General features: G+C 44.7%; 2 protein-coding genes and 1 long non-coding RNA gene across 3 annotated transcripts; 1 reads left to right on the forward strand and 2 right to left on the reverse strand.

The window, feature by feature from the left end:
* The first annotated feature begins 1,445 nt into the window (after positions 1-1,445).
* Positions 1,446-4,186, forward strand: CXCR3 (C-X-C motif chemokine receptor 3). Its single transcript, XM_037822816.1, has 2 exons — positions 1,446-1,556; positions 2,555-4,186. Exons 1-2 carry the CDS (start codon positions 1,545-1,547, stop codon positions 3,647-3,649), a joined length of 1,107 nt encoding a protein of 368 aa, XP_037678744.1. The 5' UTR covers positions 1,446-1,544; the 3' UTR covers positions 3,650-4,186.
* A 1,608-nt stretch (positions 4,187-5,794) lies between these two features.
* On the reverse strand, positions 5,795-10,797 carry GCNA (germ cell nuclear acidic peptidase). The gene is made up of 4 exons (XM_037822925.1): positions 9,845-10,797; positions 8,379-8,517; positions 7,040-7,244; positions 5,795-6,743 (listed from the first exon to the last, which is right to left on the reverse strand). The coding sequence occupies exons 1-4, from the start codon at positions 9,881-9,883 to the stop codon at positions 6,494-6,496; spliced, it is 633 nt and encodes a 210-aa protein (XP_037678853.1). The 5' UTR covers positions 9,884-10,797; the 3' UTR covers positions 5,795-6,493.
* Positions 10,798-13,450: 2,653 nt separating this feature from the next.
* Positions 13,451-16,197, reverse strand: LOC119524309. The gene is made up of 3 exons (XR_005214776.1): positions 16,158-16,197; positions 14,686-14,761; positions 13,451-14,355 (listed from the first exon to the last, which is right to left on the reverse strand). It is a non-coding gene; the product is annotated as an uncharacterized LOC119524309 (long non-coding RNA).
* Positions 16,198-26,387: the final 10,190 nt, after the last annotated feature.

The raw sequence follows: 26,387 nt of genomic DNA on the forward strand, positions 1-26,387 counted from the left end.
CCGCAGCCCGCGGAAGGAGGTGCCATGGTGCCTCCTGAGTCCACATCTGATGGATTGGTTTGAACTGAATTCCGGGCACCAGCCTGGAGTCTTTGCTGAAGGTTTTGCTGAAAACCAGCCCCCAAGGCCACAGGCTAGCGTTTGCCATCCCCTTCTCCACTCCTTTTCAAATAGGGAGGAAAGAGCAAAGGAGGAAACTAGGAGAGGCAAGTTAGGGGGAGCCTTTCTCCGCTGATCAGGAGAAAAGGGAGGTGGGGAGGGGGAAAAGGGTCAAAAGGGAGCAGAGGACAAGGTGGGGAAAGGAACTGTTCCCCCACTCAGCCATGTTACCTGATGGGACATACAGACACTGTTTTACAGCTTCTCCTTGATCCGGGAGGTCCCTATGTGCTCCAACCTGAGCCCGTTTCCCTTCTTCTCCCCCCAGAAACAGCTACTCTCAGGAATTTGTGGTGTCCCCAGTGCCTGTTTTTAAACTCTTAGAACAAACATTTGTATCCAAAACAATACAGGTATTGTTGTGTGTGTGTGGTTTTGAGAATTTACATAAGTTGCGCCAAACTATAACACGATGTTCTGCAACTTGCCTCTTCCACCATGCAGTCATTGGCTTTTCTAGATGGATCCATGTTAAAAATTTTTTAAAAATATGTAGCTTTAGCTCATTTATTTTTGACTGCATTAATGTATCAGAATTTATCCTTTAAAAAAATTGAAGGCGGTGTGATGAGTGGTAGGTAAAAGGAGAGTCAGACAGCCCTGGGTTCAATACTAGCTCCCACCTGAACTTGCTGTGTCTGGTGAAGGCCTGGCCCCTTTCTGGGTCGGTCTCATTTGTACAGTGGGGATGATCACCCTGCCTCACAGGGGAGTTGCGTGGTTGGAATGAGATGGTGTCAGCAAGGGCACCTAAAATAGTGTCTTGCACGGAACAAGTTCATAACTCATAGCCCCCTTCCCTTTCCCCTTACAGTGAAGGGCAAGGGGTGATGGTAAAGGCCCAGATTGAATGTGACACATTTCTTTAAAATATTTTCATTTCTTAAGCAGGTTGGTCTGATTTACAGACCTAACAGTTTGAGCAATCCAGTCTTTCCAATCATGCAAAGATCACCTCCAGCCCAGGGCAGATGAGGAAAAATTCCCACATATTGAACATTGACCATATGGTGCAGGAGAAGCAACTCTTGCCCCTGGCTGCTTGGCTTCCCTTCACTTCCCAGCTGCAGTTGCTTCTCCTTCACACCTCTCCCCTCAAAGGACCTCCCCCTGCCCAGCAACCCCCTGCCCTTTTCCCAGGGCTCAGGCTTCCTGGTCCCAGGCTTGGTGCCACCTCCTCCAGAGCCAAGGCAATGGCCAGGATAAGGAACTTTGTGGCCTCAGGTCTAAGGAGGTCGGGTGTAGATAACCCCATGGAAGAGGCTGCCGCTGAGAACCACGCGAAACCCTCACTTCCTCTGTGCAGTGCAGGTTTCCAACCACAAGCGCCAAGGCAGAAGGGCAGGCAGCACACAGCCCTTAGCAGCTGGAGCACCAGCCCGACCATGGTCCCTGAGGTAAGTGCTACTGCCCTGCCAGGCCAGGCCAAGGCCAGGCTAGGGCTCTGAGTGGAAAGCCCAGGACACTCAAGAAAGACATCAGGGCTGGCTCATGATCCAGGGTTACCGGAGGGTTGGGTGGGTAGGTGGAGGCGGCATGGCTCGCTGGTGGAAGGAGCACTGGACAGGGGGGTTGGGAACCCAGCTTGGCCACTGATAGTGGGCCAGTCTCCTCCCCTCTCTGGCTTTGGTGACTCATCTGTAAAATGCAGGGGATAGAGGCTCAGCCTCAGTGGCCTCTGAAGTCCCCTTCGATTCTGCCTTTGAACTTTTGATTTTAACATGCTGGACTGAATTGGCCCTGGGAAGGTCTGGACCTCCTGGGCCAGTTGGGGTGCGAGAAGGGGAAAGGAATATTCCCACCAGAGCTGGGGGGGTGGGGGCTGGAGGGGCCCAGGGGGTGACTAAATGGGTGAGCAAGCCTCAGCGTGGGGCAGGCAGAAGGACAGGGGCAGAGACTGTGTGGTTTGGGGGTGGCAGTGATTTGTAGAGAGATCCCCATGGGGGAGGGGGAGCAGAAGCTGGGGTCCCGGGACAAGGGCTGAGAGGGGAAGAGGAGGGCCAGTGACTGGGAGAAGGGACTGTGGGGAGGAAGGTGGGTGCACTAGGCATGGCTGGGGCACTGAGGGCGGCAAGCAGTGAGGGAAAGGCAGGGAGAGTGTGGAGAGTGGGCAGGGAAGGCTTGGGGCACAAGGAGGGAAGCCCTGCCTCCTGCCCTGGATCCCTGGGCAGACAGGATGGCCCAAAAGGGGGGAGAGGGCGGCAGCCTTCGAGAAGGGAAGTTACCACTGCAGTCAGGGCAGGGCAGGTGGAGTTCAGGAAGCCCGGCCTCAGAAGAAAGGGGTGGCAGGCCCAGGCCCTTACAGAGGAACTGCACCCCCCAAACAAACCCTCCTCAGACTAAACAGTGAAAGGATGACAAGGCCTTTAACACAGTCCCCTCCCTCCCTCCGCAGATGAGTGAACGCCAAGAGCTCCATGGCTCTCAGTTTGCCTTCCTCCTGGAAAACTGTAGCTCCTCCTACGACTATGGAGAAAATGAGAGTGACGTCTGCTGTGCCTCCCCACCGTGCCCACAGGACTTCAGCCTGAACTTCGACCGGGCCTTCCTGCCAGTCCTCTATGGCCTCCTCTTTCTGCTGGGGCTGCTGGGCAATGGCGCGGTGGCGGCTGTGCTGCTGAGCCAACGGGCAGTCCTGAGCAGCACCGACACCTTCCTGCTTCAATTGGCCGTGGCTGACATGCTGCTAGTACTGACCCTCCCCCTCTGGGCAGTGGACGCTGCTGTGCAGTGGGTCTTCGGCTCTGGCCTCTGCAAAGTGGCCGGGGCCCTGTTCAACATCAACTTCTACGCCGGGGCCCTCCTGCTGGCCTGCATCAGCTTTGACCGCTACCTGAGCATAGTACATGCCACCCAGCTCTACCGCCGGGGTCCCCCAGCCCGCGTGGCCCTCACTTGTGTCATCGTCTGGGGGCTCTGTCTGCTCTTTGCCCTCCCGGACCTGATCTTCCTGTCGGCCCACCATGACGAGCGCCTCGGTGCTGTCCACTGCCAGTACAACTTCCCCCAGGTGGGCCGCACAGCTCTGCGCCTCCTGCAGCTGGTGGCTGGTTTTTTGCTGCCCCTGCTGGTCATGGCCTATTGCTATGCCCGCATCCTGGCCGTGCTGCTGCTCTCCAGGGGCCAGCGGCGGCTGCGAGCCATGCGGCTGGTGGTGGTGGTGGTGGTGGCCTTCGCCCTCTGCTGGACCCCCTACCACTTAGTGGTACTGGTGGATACCCTCATGGACCTGGGGGCCTTGGCCCGCAACTGTGGGCGAGAAAGCCGCGTGGACGTGGCCAAGTCGGTCACCTCTGGCCTGGGCTATATGCACTGCTGCCTCAACCCACTGCTCTACGCCTTCGTGGGCGTCAAGTTCCGAGAGCGCATGTGGCTGCTGCTGCTGCGCCTGGGCTGCCCTGACCAGAGAGGGCACCAGAGGCCGCCGGCCTCTTCCCGCCGGGATTCATCCTGGTCTGAGACCACTGAGGCTTCCTACTCGGGCTTGTGAGGCTGGAATTGGAGGCCCCCCCTCACAGCCACCCAGCCTGACTCACCCCACCTTCCAGGTTCTTCTCTTCCCTCTCTCTCCTGGGCTGTCTCTGAGTACCATCCCCTCACCCCCAATCTCCATAGCTTTGCTTCCCCCAGACACAGCACTCCTGGAACTGACCGGCAGCCCCAGCCCTGCCAGGGCTCCCAGGCAGCTGACCCTCTAGCTCCAGGGACTGCGCCATTGCTGCTTCTCAATTGCCAAGCCCCATCCAGCCTCTGAGGTCCTGAAACCATCACTCCTACTGTTTTAGGGGCAGCTGCCTTCAGGCTCATCTTCCTTGGCTGCCAGGAGCCCCGCTTGCCCTTCTAATCTGGCAACTACCACTTGGTCTTCCTACATGCAGGTAGTATGAGGCCAACAGGGCAGGGAAAACTCGTTGCTCATGGCTGTGGCCCCTGAGATCTCTGTATTTGCCCCCTTTTAATGCTTATAAGCTGTCTAAAATCCTGCTGAAGACCTTTCAATAAACAAGAGAATCAGGACCAGGATGTGTTCGTGTGTCATTACTTTCTGCTTTGCTTGGCCCTGGGTCTGTGCCGACCCATCCTGCCCTCTCCTGTCCCTTATGGGGAAGCACCCAGCTCCCTGGGTGCCTAGTAAGCAGGTAGTCAACTGGCTGGCCAGACACTGTCTAGACAAAATTTGGGGAAGGGGCCTTCAGACGTGAATGACAGCTAGACCCTGCCCTCCAGAGGCTTAGGCTAGCAGAGGTGAACACATGACCTACAGACAGTGATCATGGGGGTTCAGACCACACCGTGGGCTGGACCCCTCTGGCAGGTCTTCCTGGAGACAAAGAGAACTGAACAGACCTTACAGGACAAGTAGTATTTCCATAGGTAAAGAGAAGGCAGGGCAGTGTCTTCAGGCAGAGGAAGGCTGAAAACAGTAATGCTTGTGGGAAGAATAAGAAATGGTCCCGGTTGGCCAGGGTTAAGGGTTCAGGCGGAAGGGGGTGGTGGTTTGAAAATAAGACTGAAAGTTGGTTTGGACTCGGGATGCAATCACAGAGACCAGATTGAAAGCAGGGGAGAGGCAAGGCAGGCTCTAACTTAGAGAAGTGGCAGTGGGAGCAAAGAAAAGCGATGAGGTTGGATGAACTGCTGACAGTATAAGCACACAGGCCACCCGGAGGCACAGGTAGGCTGCAGAGAACACTATTCCACAGCCTAGCTGAGGGTGGCATAAATGGAGACAACCAGTGCTTCTCAGGAGGGCAGGTGACAAGGCTACCGAGTTAAGGCAAAGGGCCTGGCCCTCCCCTCCACCCCACAGGGGTGTCTTATCAGGTGCATCCACTCTGCACCTTAACACGATCACCGATGTGGCACCATCCAGTTTCACATGCCCACTGGGCCCTTGCTGAGACTGCAGAGAGGGTCAGAGAGGGCAGTGAGGAGAAGGAATTAGAGGATTTAGTTGGGGAAGTTCATATTACCTTACACATACACCCCAATCCCATCCAGCCTTGCAGATAGGCCTGCTTGTGGCCACTGAAAGAAGACTCCGAGCATCTGCAAACTGAAGGAAGGAAAACAAGAGCATAACACATCCGACAATACAACCTGCCTATAAATATTATCAGTGACGCCAGTCCTAGTGAGGATATTTGAGGGCATAATAATGCCCTCCCAAAGATGTCCACAACCCAATCCCCAGTGCTTATTAATGGGTTACCTTAACAGGGTAGGGGAATTAAGGTTGCTGATTGACCTTAAAATAAGATCAGCCTGGATTATCCAATGTAATCACAAAGGTCCTCGAAAGTGGAAGAGGAAGGCAAAAAAGTCAGAGAAGATGTGACAACAGAAGCAGGGCCTGAGAGATGCTAGGCTGCTGGCTATGAAAATGGAGAAAGGTCACAAGCCAAGGAATGCAGGTGGCTTCTAGAGGCTGGCAAAGGCAAGGCAATGGATTCTCCCCCAGGACCTCCAAAAGGCAGGCAGCCCTGCCTGCAACATTTTGACTTTAGCCCCGTGTGTCCCATTTCACCTCTCTGACCGCCAGAACTGAAAGATAATCAACTCGTGTGGTTTTGAGCCAAAGTTTGTGGTAACATGTTATGGCAGCAATAGGAAACCAATACGATGTTGATTCTAGTCTACATCCTGGATATCTCCTAGAAGTGGGGAGGCTGCTGAAGCACTTCTGGGCAGTCACAAAAATCAGAGAGAAACACAGAACAGAGAGTGCTCATCTAGACACATCCTAGAGAGCTTTAGGATGTCCACGGTCTTGGACAAATGACCCAGGGGTCTGTTCTGCTCTAGGGACGAGGAGTCAATGAACAGACTTTGCTAAGTGCGATGCAGAAAACAGTTTATTTTATTTTGTGAACAAATAACATGGCTCAGGAAGGCTTCATTCAATGTCGATAGCAACTAAATTCATGAAACATGTTTGTCTTTTATTTCTAGGTAGGTGTAACAGGTTATATCTGACAGCAGCCCTGGTTTTGGTTTTGAAGTGCTGCCTTTTAAGACTTGTTCCCTTTCCAGCGTTATTTTCATTCTCTCAACCTGCCATTCTCGAAAACTCACTTTTCTTTTGCATTTTGCTCTACACATCTAAACTATGGAGTCAAAGTAAGACCCAAGATGGATTGGAAAAGGTCTCAGAATACTGTCAAGGCCACAAAATGGTTAGCAATAGAATCTTTAGTTAAGAACAACCATCATTAACAACATGAAGCTAAAACAAGTATTTGAACTCTAATATTTGTTACTTCAGAGAAAAAGATTTTTTAATAAATTTTGGTAGGAGGGGACTCAGCCTGTACAAACATATTCTCAGATAACTTCAAGGATCTTGCTGTTGTTTTTTGGCACCATAATCCTTACTGAGCTTTTTCATCACATCCCCATGGCTGATCCCTTCTACCTCATGCTTAACTGCATTATAATTCTCCCTCACATATTTGGCAAATGGTCTCACATGTGGTTTAATGGGGGTTCCATCTTTTCGAGTTAGCGGCAACATGATCAGAGTTCCCCTGCATCTAGCACAGATAAAGCGATTGGTGTTCAATGATCTGGTGTAGCGGCCAACCCTAGGAAGGAAAGAGATACCACAAAACAAAGGACTCAGTCACTGGACCGCAGCGTTACCTCTGAGCTATTGGCCTCATATCCAAAGCAAGAATTTTCTCTGGGCACCAAGCAGCGGCACTGGTCAGGTAGGCTCACATTAGGGAAAAGAATGGAGAGAGAGAGGACATAGAAAGGACTCAAGTGGTTTTACTCCTCGAGTCAGACAGCCCTCTTTTTACTAATAAAATCACTGGAGAGCCACATGGAAGCCAGAGTAAAAACATAATAGGAAAAAGTCTGAGGAGAAGAGACTCACCTGGATTTGCACTGAGTACATTCATAATTAATTCTGTAGTTAATCTTATAGTTATGGCAACGGGTCACCCTGGGCAGCTCAGGGTACACCATATTGGATTTTTGGGCATAATACTTCCACATGTCACCATGGGAATCACGGACACCATCAAGGAGCCAGGAAGCTACGTGGCATATTTCATGGATCAACGTGTCCCGGAGTCGGTCTTGGAAGAGGAGTGAAAAGAAATTGTGAGCACTTTAGCCAATTTTCTTCTAGTCTGCTACCCACCCCACAACTCCTAGACTCTCTCTCAAGCCTACCAGACACAAAGCCATCTTATATAAGCATACATGGGCAAGCATGAGCGTCACCTTCCCAGGCTTTTGAAAGTGAAATTCCCACCTACTTCAACCAGATTTTATTAAGGGCAGAGAGCCTAGGTCAGGTATTTATAACAAGCAAGGCTTTACGGAGCAGCTCCGATGTGCTCATCTTTTTTGTGGGGCACCGCTAGGAATGCATCTATGTTACACGTAGGTTCTGCCCTCTGGGAACTTAAGTGGACAGGGTGGGGAGCAATGACTATGGCCATAAAATTTGGTCAGGAGACGCTCCACGGAGAAACTCGGATCTGAGCTGGACCCTTCCCAATCGATTGGATTTACAGTTAGAAAGGCCATTCTAGGTGTGGTGAAAAATGTGAGCAAAGGTTGGGGGCAGGAAGGAGTGTAGCACATTTTGAAGGCTGGTGTGAAGAAGGCCTGGTTGGAACACAGGTTAGTGTTGGAGGAGTGAGAGAAAAGACTGGCTGAGTGGAGTGGAGGCAGATTACAATGGCCTTGTAAGCCAGGCTATAAGCATTGACACTGATCGACAAGGAAACGGTTCTCCCCTAGAGAAAATTCCCCTAACATGGGTTTCTTAGCAGGAAAGCAATGCAGTGGTATGCCAGAGAGACTGAGGGGAGCTGGGAAGAGAATGAGGTAACAAGGGCCTGTACCAGGGCAGAGGCAAAGATGGAGAAGAAATGATTGGAGAGGCACTTATGAAGGAAGAGTTGGTGACTGGCTACATACAGGGGATCAGGAACTTCGGCTACTGGGAAAATGGAGATGCTGTTGCTGGAATCATAGAAATGCAGAGAGAAAGTTAGGCCTAGTAAAGAGATTGACAAGTTGAATTTTCAGGAATGGCGAGACAGACACCAATCATGTTCCCTAAGCAACACACGATAGGTCTGTCCACATAAGAATAACAGTTAAAGCTATCACACAGGCTATTAGAGAATGCCAGCATCATAGGCCACGTGTCAAAAGGAAAGGGCACAGGGGCAAAGCTGCCATGCTCCTGCCATCACCTGCAGAGTCACAGACTTTCAGAGAAATCTCAATCTTGGCATAGCGCTCTCTCTTTGAGTTCTGGATCTCGTAAGTTGTGCAAAAGCCAGCAGTACTAAGCATCTTTTTATTCCAGCTTATGTCTATCTTCTCCGGCAGCTGAGAACAAAAAGCAAATGGAATGAATCAGAAAGCAATTCCAAGCAGTCCAGAAAATATTACTTTTTCTCCCTCTAATAAAAAGTGGGAGGAATTTTCTTCCCTGTGTTCTTGGCCCAGAGCAAGTGCCTCAAGTTTGAGAACAAAACTATTTGAAGGGTACACAAATCCAAACGTTCTGGGGAGAATAAAAGCCAAGCCAAAGCCCAAATAAAGACAACTAACAGGCAATCAGGACACAAGGGAGATTTTTGAGACCAAACGAATACAGGATTTGTGCTCTCTTGCCTGGAAACAAAAGTCTGTGGCAGCAAAGGAGAGAAGTATAAGCCTGTCAAGGTAGGAGACAGAAACCTATGACTAAGTGTGGTGAGGCAACACTGAAAATGTAACTCAGAACACTTCATGTTCTGCTAATCAGAGTCATCTAATATGACACCTCTGTCATCAGGAAGGGCACTGAAACCTGAGGAACTTTTAGGGAGATATTAGAACTTTCCCCGCAGAAAATTTGTCACCAGAGACAATAAAATCTGAAAAACTCAATGACCAGTTGTTCTCTCAACCTCCAGATTCTCTCCAATCTAGCCCAGACCTCATGCAACTGTTGGATTAGTTTCTTTCAGCAGCCACATCATGTCACATCGTAACCCCGTGCAGTGGCACCTACTGATTTAAATTTAAGCTCCTCCTCCCACCTGATGGTCAGGTCCTCCATTATCTGCTGCTTGGCTGTCAAAAATAACAGCAGCTAACACGTATCACCTACTGTGTCCTTGGCACTTTACGTTCCAAGCACTTTACATGTATTAACTTACTACTTACTTAGGCCTAAAAATAATTCTATGAGGTAGCAGGTACTGTAATTGTCCCCATTTTACAGATGAGGAAGCTGAGGAAGAAAGGCTAAGTAACTTGCTCAAGGTCACACAGCTCCTTCCCATTATTCTTCAAAACGAACCCTCGTTTCCAGTTAGTCAAGCCTCCATCACTGTTGCTCTCTTCACTTACGGCCCTCTTCAAGGTCCAGAACAGGGCTCCCTTCCCCCAGACAGTCCTATTGCCTGACTACTTGGGCTCAGGCATTTCTTCCTCTGCTGGTCTCCTGTGGTAATAAAGGTCTGTACCACATTTTATAACACATTAAGCATTCGCTATTTCTTTCATGTACGCGTGTGTCATCTCCCCGCCTAAATGGACACTCCTTACAGAAAGCAAATATCCATGGTTTACATGACTGGACACCCCACAGACTGGACACCCCACAGTGCCCAAGAGTGCTGAGCAGATAGGAGGTGCTCAATAAATACTTATTCATTAATTCTACCTTTTTATCAAAGATGGAGCTGTTAAACAGGCTATACATTCTTTGAACCAGTTCATCCTTATTGTGCTTATAATTCTTTCCAGAATACTGCTTGGAGTTTTCCAGGCCAAGCAAGAAACATCCAGGTACTTTGCACACAGAAGTCCTGCAAAGGTAAATTCAACTGAGTTTTATACAGCTAGAGAAATGGAAGAGATGCACACATGATGCTCATGTCAAGAGACTTTGGTTCTTTTAGGAGTAATGAAACTGTTCTAAAATTGACTGTGGTGATGAAAGCACAACTTTGTGATTATACTGAGGGCCATCGATTGTACATGTTGGATGGATTGTATGGTGTGCAAATAAAACTGCTTTAATTAAAAAAAGAGAAAGAGAGAGACTTTGGAAACTTGTTGGTTCCTCTTCCTCCCCTAGCTCCTTATTTGAGGGCCTTTCCCAAGGTTCTATTCAGAGCCATTTTCTCTTCACTACTCACACATTCTCAGAGATGTGAAGCCCACGGTTTCAACCTCAACAGCAGTAAGCCTTGTACCTGTATCTTCAGTCTGGATCTCTCTCCTGAGATCTAGTTCTGAGTTTACAATTACTCAAGTCACATCTCCAACTGTCCAACATGAGTAAATCTCCAGCTTCTGTTATAACGGGCTGAAAACCTCAGAGGTATTTTTTTAGTTCATTTTCTTCCTTACCCCAAAGTCAATTAGGCACACACACACACACACACAAAATACTGGTATTTCCTTCACATCATCTCTTCCATCCAGCCTCTCCTTTCCACTCCCACTGTCCCCAACCTAGTCCAAGTTCTTGTCCTCCCCTTTGGGCCTGAATATGACAGCATTCTCCCAAATGTGTTCCTTATCTGCAGACTCGCTTCCTTCTAATCCATCCACACACACACACACACACACACACACACACATACACACACCTCCAGATTAATTTTCCTGAGCCATGTTCCAATTATGTTCCTCTCTGGCTTTTCATTGACTGGTTGGCCTGGCATTCAAGGCCCTCACCAATCTGGCCCCAATCTCTCTTTCCAGCTACCATTCCCACTCAGGCCAAAGTGGGCCACTTAAATGTTCCCTGGACATGAACTGGGGATTTTCCACTTTCATGCCTTGGCACACAAAGTTTCCCATGGCCTAGAATGACCACATCTCAAATAAGAACAACGATATTATTAGTGCCTTGTCATTTTTTTTAATTCAATTTTATTGAGATATATTCATATACCATGCAGTCACACAAAGCGTACATTCAGTTGTTCACAGTACCATTGTATAGTTGTGCATTCATCATCAAAATTAATTTTTGAACATTTTCATTACCACACACACAAAAATAATAAGAATAAAAATTAAAGTGAAAAAGAACAATTAAAGTAAAAAAGAACACTGGGTGCCTTTTTTTTTTTTTTGCCTCCATTTTTCTACTCATCCATCCATAAACTAGACATAGGGGAGTGTGGTCCATATGGCTTTCCCAATCACATTGTCACCCCTCATAAGCTACATTTTTATACAATCGTCTTCAAGATTCAAGGGTTCTGGGTTGTAGTTTGATAGTTTCAGGTATTTACTGCTAGCTATTCCATTCATTAGAACCTAAAAAGCGTTGTCTATATTGTGCATAAGAGTGCCCACCAGAGTGACCCCTCGGCTCCTTTTGGAATCTCTCAGCCACTGAAGCTTATATCATTTCCTTTCACATCCCCCTTTTGGTCAAGAAGATGTTCTCCATCCCACGATGCCGATGCCGGGTCTAGATTCCTCCCCGGGAGTCATATTCCACGTTGCCAGGGAGATTTACACCCCTGGGAGTCAGGTCCCACATAGGGGGGAGAGCAGCAAGATCACCCGCCAAGGTGGCTTAGTTAGAGAGAGAGGGCTACATCTGAGCAACAAAGAGGCACTCAGGAGGAGACTCCCAGGCATAATTATAAGTGCCTTTTCATTTGAAAAGAATTCCTTTTGCCTTATCATATCTAATCCTTAACAACCCTTCAAAGAAGCTATCAGAACTCTTATCATCTCCACTTTGGAGATGAGAAAACTGGAGCTCAGATGTTAAGTGACTTGCCCAGAGTTCATAGAGAGGATGAAACTTTTGACCCAAATCTCTTGGCCCCATCAGACCACAGCTGTTGCCCCATCATTCAAGGCCTAATTCAAATGGCACAAAGAAGAGTGCTGAGCACATCAAGTTCTCAAGCTTTGAATAAGTACTTATTGAAAGTGAAGCATTTTTATCTTGTCTGGAAAAATCCAAGAGTCCAGAGAGATGAGCCCACAGAGCTGGAAAGATAAAGCAGAAACAAACACAGGGGGCTGAGTTTCTGAATTAACACAACTCCTGAGACTGGGATTTTGCCAGAATACTCATTAGCCTTTAACTCACCAAATAAACCCTACATGAGGAGGGTGGAGTAGGGAGAGGGGATAGTACCCAGCAAGGCAAAAGAAGCTAAAGAAAGGGTCTTTCTCCCAAAACCTGAGACAGATGACTCAAACATTTCTGCCTCAAATTATTTCATTTTGAAAACAAATTTGCATCAGAAAAGGTGGTACAAACATTGAGGACTGGTGGTTTGATGTGCCGAGCCCTCTATCATGGGACTTGCCCTTATGAAGCTCGTTACTGCAAAGGAGAGGCTAAACGTGCATATAATTGTGCCTAAGAGTCTCCCCGTGAGTACCTCTTTGTTGCTCAGATGTGGCCCTCTCTCTCTAGCTAAGCCAACTTGGCAGGTGAAATCACTGCCCTCCCCCCTACGTGGATATGACACCCAGGGGAGTAAATCTCCCTGGCAACGTGGAATATGACTCCCGGGGAGGAATGTAGACCCAGCATCATGGGATGGAGGATATCTTCTTGACCAAAAGGGGGATGCAAAATGAAATGAAATAAAGTTTCACTGGCTGAGAGATTTCAAATGGAGTCGAGAGTTCACTCTGGTGGGCATTCTTATGCACTATACAGATAATATTTTTTTAGGTTTTAATGTATTGGAATAGCTAGAAGTACATACCTGAAACTATCAAACTCCAACTCAGTAGTTTGTATAACAATGTAGATTACAAGGGGTGACAGTGTGTTTGTGAAAGCCTTGTGGATAATACTCCCTTTATCTAGTGAATGGATGGATGAGTAGAAGAATGGGGACAAAAACTAAACGAAAAATAGGGTGGGATGGGGGAGGATGATTTGGGTGTTCTGTTTTACTGTTATTTTTTATTCTTATTCTGATTCTTTCTGATGCAAGGAAAATGTCCAAAAATAGATTGGGGTGATAAATGCATAACTACAAGACGGTACTGTGAACAGTGGATTGTACCCATGGATGATTGTATGGTATGTGAATATATTTCAATAAAACTGAATTTAATTTAAAAAAAGAGAAAAGAAAAGGTGGTAGATGAAAACCTGAACTATCTGCAGACTTCAGCAGAGAATATGATCCCTGTGTATGTGTGTGTTTGTGTGCATGCTCATGGAAACCAAGCCTTGTGGCTTAGCCCACCTTCACCTCAATGCCTGTGTCTCTGAAGGCTAAAGAGCTCCACTTCAGAGGAACCAACAAGACCCCAAATTGGGTACGTCAGATATCATGACCAACAAGCAGCCTACGCAGGAACAATGCTAAGCACAACAGGAAGCTTATAGAGTGACACAGGAAGTGCCAAGGCAAGAGGCTAGCCTCCTTTCGATGACGCAGACTGGTAATGACACAAAGGGACAGCTTGTCCCTTTTCTCACACTCTGCAGCAAAGCAACCTGGGAGCTATCCAAGACACACATTCTTATAGGCAAAGCAGCTTAAATATGCATCTAGGATCCCAGAGAAGAAACCTTGCTGAAAGGAGATCTATCTAAGAGAGAACATATAAAACTGCTATCTTCACCCGGTGAGAAGTGTAGAAACAGAGACCTGAGTCTTTCCACTCAGGTCCAAACTGCTCTGTTGCCCTCATGCCTGCCTGACCCATCACTGCCTTTATTATCCCCAAATCCAGGTAAAAAGTAAACATACAAACCTTTACGTACATTCCTTCTTTTGTGAGATAATTCAGATATTTGTAAGGATGCAAGATAAAACAAACAAAGAATGCTTACTACGTCATGTTTTTAAGGGAAAAAGTGAGACATTCCTGGAACCCGCACTAAAACATGCATCATTTTTTTTTTTTTTTTTTGCTTTAAGTATTAACATATCTTTGGTCTAAATGATCTGTTGTGGTTTTCAGCACTGGCTATATAGAACTTAATATAAATAAAGGAACTACAAGAAATCCATTTCATGCTATGGTTTAAGCCTTAAGAATTCACAAGGATATACACAATAGTAAGAATAAATGGGTTACTCCAAAAGGATATAGAAACCTGGAAAATAATCCCTCCAAATTCCAGTGGATCACAAAAACCTGTTAGTGCTGCCTTCTCACCTTTTCCATTGCATTTGCCTTGGTTTAGTGTAAACTGGTGGCCAGTAGGCTGTATCCAGTCTGAAAAAAAATGTTTTATTTGGCTACACATCATTCTTTAATCTGCATTTAAGGACAAAGGAAATTTCAGAGGCCAGAGATACAGTGGGGGAAGAAGGGCTCCCCTCAGACCAGGCAACTGCAGTGCACTTTGCAGAGTGCCTGTAACTGGCTCTGCTGTTTATATACTGTGGGCAAAGAGAGGAAGGGAGCCCTTACCCCTACCCCACCCCCAAACCACGAGACTCCTTCATGCCCTTGAAGATCCCCCTCCCAAGTGCTCTAGTGGGTTGCTTAACATGTGACAATTTTGCCATCAATTCCTGTTACAGGAATGTGAGCAGTACATACCCAGACTTGCAATTTTCAGTTTTTACTGAGCTAGGTTTCTCCTTTGAAGGTGCACGCCTCTTTCGTCCTGTAGCAGCTGAAAAAGACAATACATTGCTAATACACTGAAAATTGGTGCCATCAAGCAACTGGCCAAAGGGTAAACCCAAGAGTCCCCATAGCCAAGCCCAGAGACCAACATCTATAAATGAAACCTGTCTGAAGACTTCACATACCACTACTCTAGTCATTCTGAGAGATACTATCTAGGTAAATCACAGAGCTGACAGCTGAGTAAGAAGGGTAGGATTCTGTGATAGGCACTGAGGGTTATAATGAGGTTACAGGAATATGCTACTAGAGGCTGGATTTTGTGGGCAACTGAGGCATCTGCAGTATAAGGAGAGTATGGCACAGCTCATTCTCTTGCTTTGAGAGGAGTGGCTGGTATCCTAGGCAGTACCTTCACCCAATCTTTCCACCTTAGTCTAGGACCCATACTGCTGGTTGCTCTAGTCAAAGACTTATGTATATTGACTGTCACTCGTTCATTTATTAAAAAACAAACAAACAAACAAACAATTAAACATCTACTGTGTGCCAAGCACCTGGCTAGACTCTGCAAGAGATTAAAAGATGAGTTTGAGTCCTCCCCACAAAAGGCTTGGGACCTTGAGAGCTCATAGATCCTAACCCTAACCCTGGAAGACAGAGTCAGAAATATATCATTACAACACATTGTGATGAAGGCTTTAGTAGAGATGGGTTCCAAGAACTTTGGGAACTCAGGAGGGAGAAGCAACCCTGACTTATGTGGTGATGACTGCATAACTATGTGATGATACTGTGAGCCATTGATTGTATACTTTGGATGGATTGTATGGTGTGTGAGTATATCTCAATAAAATTGCATTAACAAAACTCATCTAGGTCAACCTTCCCTCAGATCCATCTACAAAACTAACATTGCACCTCCCTCCTACTAATGGCAGCATTAAATAACGATGACAACAAACCAACCCCAAACCTTCCATTAGTGTACCCTTGCCAGTTATTTCAAATTGCAGCCTTTCCCTCCTGTCTAGCCAGGCCAGTAACTTCACTTCTGCTCATATGTTCATGTAGCTTCTGGTCTTCACTTACCTTTTATTCTCCACCATGAATGCCCTCTCTCCCCAATCCCACCCATCCAAAAAGATTTTAGAATCATTCCTTACCCCAGCAAGGATATACCTTTGCTGACCACTGTGCATTCTCTGGAATTCTCTGGAACTACAATTAATCACTACCACATAATTTAGTACTCAATTGTTATTTCCTATATATTTCTGCCTCCCAAATTAGGCTGAAAATTCCCTGAATGCAGGACTAAGAACTTACATTATTTTCTGGATCCATTGCTATATAAATCGATGCTTAAGCGTTTGCCAATTAACTTAGCCATTTGAGACTCATTCTTTTAAAAATAAGTTTCAAAAAATTCTCCTACTCACCCAACTTGTCTCATCTTTTCCACTCTCTTTCTGGCCACAACTAAATCAAAGAAAGAAAGAAGGCATTAGAAAGCATCTGAAGTATGATAAAAATCTGGTTACCCATGTCTTTAACAAGGAAATAAAAGCAAGGAGACCCAGAACCAAAAAGTAAGGAAAGTCAATTGAAAAAGCACAGAGAACTTCCTCTGCTCCTAAGGGTAGGGAAATAAACCTCCTTTCACTAGCCTAGAGAGAGCCCTAGTGTAGTCGAATCTAGGAACAGCTTATGCTTAATGTCCCAAATCACAGTTCAGTCATCTCCACAAAGACAAAGTTAAATTATTTTAAAATGTAAATTACTGCTTTGCATAGACTCTACTTACTGGTCTCAAATTCTTCATCACCGCTTGAGTCAACAGTAAAAATGTAACTGCAAAAATAAGTAGACATTTTTTTAAAAGGAGGCTTACTAACATCATAGGCAATCAAATGCGAAAAATCTCAAATAAATGAAGAGACCAACCAATTAAGAGTTTCTGAAATGCAAAAAGGTTTTAAGGGATGTAGGAGCTTATGAAATTAGGAGCACGATAGAGGAGGTGAAGAAAACCTAAAAGCAAAAAGCTGCCCAGTCTTTTCCTGCTGAATCAAAGACAGGAAGAATGTTAGTTGAGCATTACTAGTTATCCGTGAGGAGTCTGTTTTCTGCCAGGTGATTTACTTCTATTTAAAGACATGAAAGTGAAAGGAAGGGGCCACCAGGGAAAGGGCTTAGGATGAAGAGACTTCAGTTAAAATCAAAAGGTACGGTTAGGCAAGGAGAATAGCTTTTAGGCCTTTACTGCTTGTAAAGGGCCTATTTAGTGGGATTGCTGTCTAGATAAATGGACAAATACTGAAGTCCATTTCATGGAAAGCAAAGGGTGATTTCAAAGCTGCAACTGCTACCTATGTAAGCCATGATGGTGGGCCTCTGGCTTCTCTGCCTCATAATTTGTCTGAGGCCTCATTCTTCACTGCCCCCATGGCAGGCTGTTTTTGTCTGTTATAGCTTACCAGACAGCTGTGCAATACTACCTGCGGTGAAGCAAAGCATATTCCTGCTCAGGATCATTCAGCAAATCAGAGAGAAGGTGACTGGATATCCATTGTTAGCCATTTCTTACAGAGATCCAAAATCCAGCCCAGAGGAGTCATGCTGCAATGAGCATCACTTCGATGCTGGGAGACTGGCTACATTCCAGGACCTAGTCATAAGTAATCTTATCATTAGTTATTGTGGTATATAGCTCAGATGATACTAAAAGTTCTAAGGAAGGTGGACACAATAGCTATGCGTTTCACATGTAAAAGTTTAGCCTTAACCACTTCTTTAGGACTTTTAATTTGGCCTGGAGGTTGATACTGGACTGACTGTATACCTTTTAGTCTTTCAAGATACATGCTGACTCACCCCCTTGATTAAATTTCCTATTCATTTATCAATCACTGTACACTGGACTTATTCGGTAGTAGGTTTCACGTTTTCTTTTCTCTTATTTTTTTTTAACCAGAAAAGAAAACTCTTGCTGCAAGGAGTTTTCCAGGTATGGCTCAATGCATGACCCTGGTCACTTTAAAATTGATTATCAGTAAATAGCACTATAAACTAAAAACTAAAAAGTGATCCATACCTTGTCTATCTTCTTACATACTTTTGTTACACACACATACACACACACACATACACACATATTTTCTGAGAGGTGAGGCAAAGAGAACAAGGGATCTAAAAGATGACCCAAAAAGCCACATCATAGACAGCCCCACTCTAAGCTTTAAAGGCAAAATAACAAATTCCAGGTTGGACAGTAACTGAGCGGAGAAGTGGTCCAAGGAAAGCATTAAGGAATATATCATCAAAAAGGAAGCAGATTAGTAAAATTCACCATCAGGAGTACAAGTCCCTAGAAAGTGCTTCAAGCCTCAAATTACTGGTATTAGAAAATCTATGCACCTAGGCTGAGCCAGCTCGCTTAACCAGAACTCTATCATGGAAAGACTAAGAAACCACTCAGAAGGCTTTGAAGAACATCAAACCCTTCAAAAACTTTAAAGATTCAATTGTATTGAGGCCATAAACCATAAAGATTGTGTACGCTTTTATATGACTATAGAAAAAGTTCTAGAAAGAACAATGCCAAATTTTTAATGATTATTACCTCAGAAGAATCGGAAGGTCGTATGTGAGGGTGGACTTTCACTTTTTACTTTATATGCCTCTGTATAGTTTGAATAGATTTATCACAGACCCATATTCCTGTAGATATTTTTTTAAAATCAACAAATATGTTATAATCGAATATGATGAGTACATCTATGGATCATTCATTCATTGATTCAACATGAGCACCTACTATATGCTAGGTACTGGGACTACAAAAAGAACCAAGACTTTCAAGGATCTCAGAGTCTAGGGGCAAAGACAGAAAAGTAAATTGACAATTACGATACAGTATGTTAAGGCCTTGGGTGGATGGAGGGAAACAAAAGATGACACAAATAGAAGGGGCATCTAATCCAGTTTTTTTTTTTTTAATTAAATTCAGTTTTATTGAAATACATTCACATACCATACAATCATCCATGGTATACAATCCACTGTCCACAGTATGATAACATAGTTATGCGTTCATCACCACAATCTATCTCTGAACATTTTCCTTACATCAGAAAGAACCAGAACAAGAATAAAAAATAAAAGTGAAAAAAAAAACACCCAAATCATCCCCCCATCCCACCCCATTTGTCCTTTAGTTTTTATCCCCATTCCTCCACTCATCCATACACTAGATAAAGGGGGTGTGATCCACAAGGTCTTCACAATCACACTGTCACCCCTTGTAATCTACATTATTATATAATTGTCTTCAGGAGTCCAGACTGCTGGGTTGGAGTTTGGTAGTTTCAGGTATTTACTTCTAGCTATTCCAATACATCTAATCCAGTTTTGAAAAGCTTCCGAGAAGTGACACCCGAGTCTCAAGGACTAGTAGGAGTTATCCAGGAGCTGGGTTGAGGTTTTCCAGGGGAAGGGAAAGCAGCAGTTCTTAGACTTTAACAGGGATCAGAATCACCTAATATACTTGTTTCAAATGCAGATTCTTGAACAAGGGAAATCAGAAACTGCATTTTTAACAAGCACCCCCAGGTAATTCTGATGCAGGAAGCTGGAGGACCACACTTTCAGAATCACTAGTTTTGTGTTCCTGGAGCCTTCTTTTGCTTGAAATCGGGAACTGAAAATGTCAATAGAATGCTAATTAAGTAAATCTGGCACTGTCAAGAAGTTTGAAATAATAGCCAGCCCACTGGGTGACACATTTGCTTTTCTGATCAGATTATTTTAAACTGAGTATAATAGGGTAATTTTTAAAATATGGCATTACTGCATATATCATCAAAGACTCTTGGGCTATAAAAGACTAGTCAACGGGCAGAGAGTACTAATAAGGCTCTGATTGATCAACACAAACCAATCCCTACCGCTTGCATTATGGATTTCAGAGTACTTCTCTCTTCAAACTGCCAAAGCCCCTTCTTCCCCATCACCCTTCACTCAGTTAATGGCCTTGTCTCATTCGTCACCAGGAAAACAGAAGCAATCAGACAGGAACTAGCTCATCCACCCGCCCACAAATCTACCAACAACCGACCTGCAACTAGCTGTCTTCTCTCTTGTTAACAGCTGATGCGGTATCTACCACTTCTAAGGCCTACCCCTCCCTGATACTCTGGATCTCATGTCCTCCAGCCTTTTCAAGGATTTTCTTCCTTTAGTTTTCCACTCTGTGCTGCATCATTTTCTTCTGTCTCCTGGATTGTTCATTCTATCCCTAGAGCCCATAACCCCCAATTTTACATTTCTAGTCTTGAATTCTCCACTGAATGCCAACTCTCTACTTGACATCCTGGATATTTAATAAATATTTAAGATGTAACACAACCAACACAGAGTTCCTGATTTCATCCCTCAATCCTGTTCCTATCCCAGTCTTCCCCATCTCAGTAACGCTTACCAAAACTTAGGAGTCATCCTGGATTTCTATTTCTCTTTCCCTCATCTTCCACATCCAATCTATAGCAAGGCCTGTTGGTTCTACTTCTATAACATATTTTGTCTAATTTAAGACATCATTACACGTACCTCCAAGAAAGAAAGAAAAAACACTACCAATTAAACTACATGCCATCAAACATAAGATACATCCCGACTTCAGAAATGTGAAAGTGTGAAAAAGTACCTCAGAATTGACAAACTATGATATATCCCATATTCATCCAGATCTCTCCAACTCTACTACTACCATCCTACTCTAAACAACCTTCACTTCTTACCTAGATTTCTGTAATAACAAGTTCTTGGGCCTCAGTTATACAAGAACCATTTATCTCATAGGGCTATTGTGAAAAGTAAACAAAGTTAATGTAATGACTGTCCCTCCTATGTACTCCTAGAGGATTACACATTTCTCCCCCATTACAGCACTTATCAAACTATACTGTAATTTCTTGTTTACATGTTCATATCCCCTGCCCAAGACAGGAAGATAAGCAAGGATTTGGAAGTGTATCCGTTTCACATTGTTCAAGACAAAGCAAGTATTCAATATTTGCTAAATGAACAAATGTTTTAATGACTCTAGAAAAAATGATGCCAAGGACCCCTTTTATTATTTTCCACCACACCCCACACATACTCAAAGAACCTCAAATTTTGAAAGGTTTTTCCTACCAGATCTCATTTACTAAATAATAATTTTCTCCATTTAAAACTTTAATTACATATATATGCCCATCTATGTGAAGGTTTAAGGTCCAGAGTTAGCCCAAAGTATGACATGGCTGTTTAAAAAAGACACTAACAATCTCATCTGCATTAATAAAAATAAAAGGCCCAGATTATGGGAAGTAATAGTCTCAGCTTGCAGCCAGAGTGGGTGTAAAGACTGGCAGGTGGTTGACTGGCCTCAAGGGCTAACTCCAACCAGAAGTCCAGGATTTGGTCTTTGCATTTGTAGCTTCAGAAACTCAGGTTTATCACTTCATCAAATCCAGGAGTGACTCCTGTTAACCAAATTCACAACAGACTGACTAATAAACCAAGGTGCCAATTTATCTCTAAGGATAACTAATGCCAATCATCTGCTCCAGGCACCCTCTATTTTGGGGCAGTGACTGAGGGTCATGGAGAGAGCTGCAATTTTACTTTTTGCCTTTTTGAACACACAATACACACATACACACTCACTAATTTTTAAATTGAATGCTGCAACAAGCATCTTTATGCATTATTATTTTCATAAATTGGATTTTCTTAGGCTTGATTCCCCAATGTCAACTTACGCAATCAAAAGTATGACCAATTTATTGCTCTTGGTACATTTGTTTTATCGTTTCCAAAGGGTTGTATCAATTTTTTATGTCAGCAGCATTATAGTAATTGGATTCAATATTATAAATTTGTTAATTTAATAGGTAGATAACTTTTAAATTAGCATTACTTTTAAATTATTTTTTTAATTAGAGAAGTTGTAGACTTACAGAAAAGTCAAGTAAAAAATACAACCTTCCCATACCTATTGTTGACACTTTGCATTAGTGTGATAACCTTTGTTACAACTGATGAAAAAATATTAAAATAGTTACTATTAACTATAGAGTCCAAAGTTTACATTAGGTGTATTTTGTCCCATATACCACCAGCATTTCTTTTAGTACTTGTTAAGATGTTTGTTTTCCAATGTAGTTTGCTGCATTCCTTTGCTAATGCCTTCCCTCCCAGTTTTAACAACTATCAGGAAATAATGCTAACCAGATATTTTTGTAACTGATAAAAAACAATGAAAAGAGGAGTGAGGAAGAGGAACATTTGTCCCTGTTCCTCCAGCAGTTCCACTCCCCCAGAGATGAACAATGTAACTTATTTATTTTTCTAGAAGTTCTTAAGCATAAGCATGTCCCAGCATAAGTCAAGTGCACATACTTTTTTTCTTTACAAACACTATTATGCTATATGGATTGGTCTGCAGCTTAATTTTTCATTTATATATCTTAGTAGTCTTTCCATTATCAACATACATAGCTTTTACCACATCTTTTGGAGAAACTATAATTTATTCAACTAGTCCCTTAGGACATTTAAATTCCTTCCAGTTTTTTGATATTACAATGTCCTTGTACATATTTCTCTGCATACTGGTGTGAATCTGTATAAAATTAAATCATAAAGCCTCCTTTCACAGAACTGAACATAGACCAAAAAAGCCTATACGTCTATATATGATTATATGAACATGGAAAACACTAAGGATGGACACAAATATTTAGCATGGGTTACAGGGAGGAGGGAGAAGGGGAAAGAAAGGAATCAAGAGAAAATAACACTGAACTACAAAAAAAGGGCATGTATGATATAACCACATTTATGCACTTATGCAAAATTATATGCATGTGTATAAAGAAATTAAATAAAATTGATTTAAAAAGTGATAGAAAAGGTTATAGCAGTGGAATTGCTGTGCCAAAGGCCAAGGGCATTTAAAATTTTGATACTGCCAGAATGCCCTTCCAAAAGTTTGCATCAATTTATACTCCCATCAAAACTGTATGAGATTGCCTGTTTTCTACAGATTTGATAACATTGGGGATTATCAAATTTTTTTTATCTTTGTCAAATGGTATCTCATTGGAAAGAATTTTTCATTTTTTTAATTATAAGAATATAATTAAAAGTTGAGTGCATTTTAATGTGTATGGGCCATTTGCATTTTTTCTGAGAACTACCTTTTGATACCATTTAATGTCCTTTGCCCCATTTTCTATTAGTTTGTTCATCTTTTTTTTAAAACTGATTTGTAAAAGCGCTTTGTAGATTAAGGAAATTAGCTCTTAATCACAGGTACTGCAAATTTTTTTCAGTTTGTCATTTTTATGCTTTTGGGTTTGATGCCAAACCTTTCCTACTTCAAAATTATTGGAAACAAAATCCACCTACGTTTTCTTCTAGTATTTTTAATGGTTTCATTTTTTTAATGTTTAAATATTTGATACCAGTGTAATTTATTTTGGTGCAAGGAATGATGAAGTAAAAATTCAACTCTTACTTTTTCCAAATGGTCAATCAACTATCCTCAAATTATGTGCTACCTAATCCATCTTTTCCTCACTGATTTGAAAATTTTTATGATAAACTAAATTTTTATGTGTATTTGAGTCAACTTCCAAACTCTCTATTCTGTTCTATGGTTTACACCTCCTCCCATATTAAAAAGTTACATGCTTGTCCGTAAAGGAGGGAAACAGGGCAGTATTCCAGGAAAGAGAAGAATTGGAACAGATAAGACAGTTATGGGATAATACTTTGTGCTATCATGAAGAAAAATACTTCATCTGTGTCCCTCTAGAGGGCAGCACTGTCAACAATGGGGTGGAAGTTACATAAAGAAACGTTTTAAGTTCAACAGAATGCAGAACTTTCGAGAAATTGCCCATGCCAGCAATGCATTGCATTGCTTTATAGGGTTGTGAGGTCCTGGCCACTAAAAGAGATGTTATGTAGAGGATTCATGCATTGGGTCGGAGGCCAGACTCCCATGATTTTAAGATCCCTCTTTACAATTCTCATTTTATGACTAACCAAGCTATATACCATTGCAGACTCTTAATGAAATAAACATATGTACTTCCTGAGAAAGTTGTTTCACCAACAGAGCAGGTCTACACTAAGAGAAAACAGAACTTTTCCAGTCTCACCAGTCCTCATCCTGGATCTGCGATCCGCGAGCCTTTCCTCCTTTGGACATTTCCACCTCTGTAGTCAAGACAAAGATATACTTTAATAAGAAAACCAGAACCCAAAAGCCAATTAGACATGTCTACATTTTGCATTTATCTTTGAGCACCTTGTTCACTCCAATGTAAAGCCTAAATTCTGCTCTGTGAAATGAGAAGTATTTAAATTTATTCTGCAGCAGACTTTTTCTGGATGGAGAAAGCCAGAGACCATGCACATCATCCACCCCACCTTGCTCCACCAAAGTTCTTTGCAAGTCAGAAAGCCCAGAGCACATGGCGGCCCCTTATGTTAAGTCACCTCAACTTCTGTGTGCTATGCAAGTTATGCAAAGAGGAGAATCGTTCATTTATTAGCTCCCAACTAAATTTTCTCCATATCTTAAGTCTTTAGCACACGCTAAACCCCACACGGTCCTCTGCCCAGCACTCTACCACCTCCCAAACCAGCCGGTTTCCACCACTCAGGTCTCAACGACCACCCCATCCCCCCACCCACTCCTGATTCCAGCCCCCAACCAGTCTTCCACCAATAAGGCTCCCTACTCCCTCCTCACGCCGCCAGCCTGTCTTCCACTGATCAGACCTCGACTGTCCCCCTACACCCCCACCTGACCTCAACCTTCCCCATGTCTCCACTTCTCCCTTCACACCCTAGACGGTCTTCCACCAATCAGACCTCCACCCCCTACTCCCGCCCAACCGGTCTTCAACCAATCATGCTGCCACCTCCCCTACTCCCGCCCAACCGGTCTTCCACCAATCAGGCCTCCACCTCCCCTACTACTGCCCAACCAGCCTTCCACCAATCAGGTCTCCAGTGCTCCCCATGCTTCCACTTCTTCCCTAGCCACCTGTGATGGTTAGTTGGTCTTCCACCAATCAGGCCTCTATCCCCTACTCCTGCCCAACCAGTCTTCCACCAATCAGTCCTCTTCCCGCCAATGCCTATCCAACTTCCAATCCTCCTCAGGTCTCCACACCTCCATTCCAGCCTCACACCACCAGCCGGTCTTCCATCAGGTTTCTACACCACCCAATCTCAACTCCCTCCTCACGCCGCCCACCTCCTTTCAGGCGTCTCTATCCAACCTCCACTCCTCCTCAGGTCTCTACACTTCCACTCCCGCCACCAGCTTGTTTTCCACTGATCAGGCCCCAACAGTCCCCCACACCCACACCTGACCTCCATCCTTCCTCAAGCCTCCACTTCTCTCCTCACAGCCCCACCGATCAGGCCTCCTACCACCCTCCACCCTCCCACACCTCAGCCCCCTCCATTCTCCCCTCACACTTCCACTCCTCTCAGGCCTCCACAGATCAGGCCTCAACACCCCACGCCCCACCTATGCCTTCATATAATCTTCACCACCACCTTCCCTCTCCGCCCCCCCCCCCCCCACGCTTCCAAATCCCTGTGAGGCCCCTGCTGGCGCCTCACGTCAAATGGCCTTCTACACCTCAGGCTTCCACCCCATACTCCCACCTTTTACTGCCTGCCAATTTTCCACAGATCAGGCCTCGACACACACCCGCCGTCACACGGGTAACCTTCACCAGTCCCACGCCCCACATCCTGCTCCAGTGGGGGCAGCCGGTCTTTCCACCGCTCAGGCCTTGACTCTTCCACCCACCATCCACCCCCAGCCCGGACCATCCACCCCCAGCCCTCTATCTCCTCACGCCCCCACAGGGATCTCCGCCTCAGGCCTCCATCTCCTCAGGCCACCCCTCTACCTCCCCATTCTCCATTCTTGCCTTACAAGAACAAGTCTTTTCTTCAGAGAGCCTTTGTTAAAGTTTAAATAGGCAAAACGTATTTAGCCTAAATCTCATACGCCAGGTTCATGGCTGATCAGAGTTCAAAGGTATATGGCGGCCCCGATTTTAAGTCCTCTCAACCAGAATGATCGAGATTGTTCCACTTCACGTGCCCACCTAAGTCCCACTTATCACCTGCCTCTTTCTGTCGCTCGAGGAGTCTGATTGCTGCTCCTCCTTTCCCTCCTTCGACTCTTCGCTCACCTCCGACTATACGTCAGAGGTGTGCGAGAGGCTGAGCAACTGTGAGGGGCGCCCGCGACGCCCGCGCCTTTCATAGAGCCCGAAGCCCAGCAGGAGGCAGGAACTGACGTTGTTCCCGCCCTCCCTGCACCCACCTATCACAGAGAGGCCCTGAGGCGAACTAAAACCTCGGGGATAGGAAGTTAAATTTGGCGCCCAGCCGCAGGGCTTCTGGAATCAGATCTATCCTTTCCACAGGTTGTTACTTTAATTATTAGTCTCAAAAGTGCCATTTCACACGAGTTTGGGGACCCGAGTCCGTTTCTGTGGAAAAAGGTCCCTAAATTAACCTTTTGGGTGACAGGAAAAAGGCGAGCCGAATTTTCCAAAACAAAGTTTCATCCTTGTGAG

This window comes from Choloepus didactylus, chromosome Y (assembly GCF_015220235.1).
Source record: "Choloepus didactylus isolate mChoDid1 chromosome Y, mChoDid1.pri, whole genome shotgun sequence".
Lineage (NCBI taxonomy): Eukaryota > Metazoa > Chordata > Mammalia > Pilosa > Megalonychidae > Choloepus > Choloepus didactylus.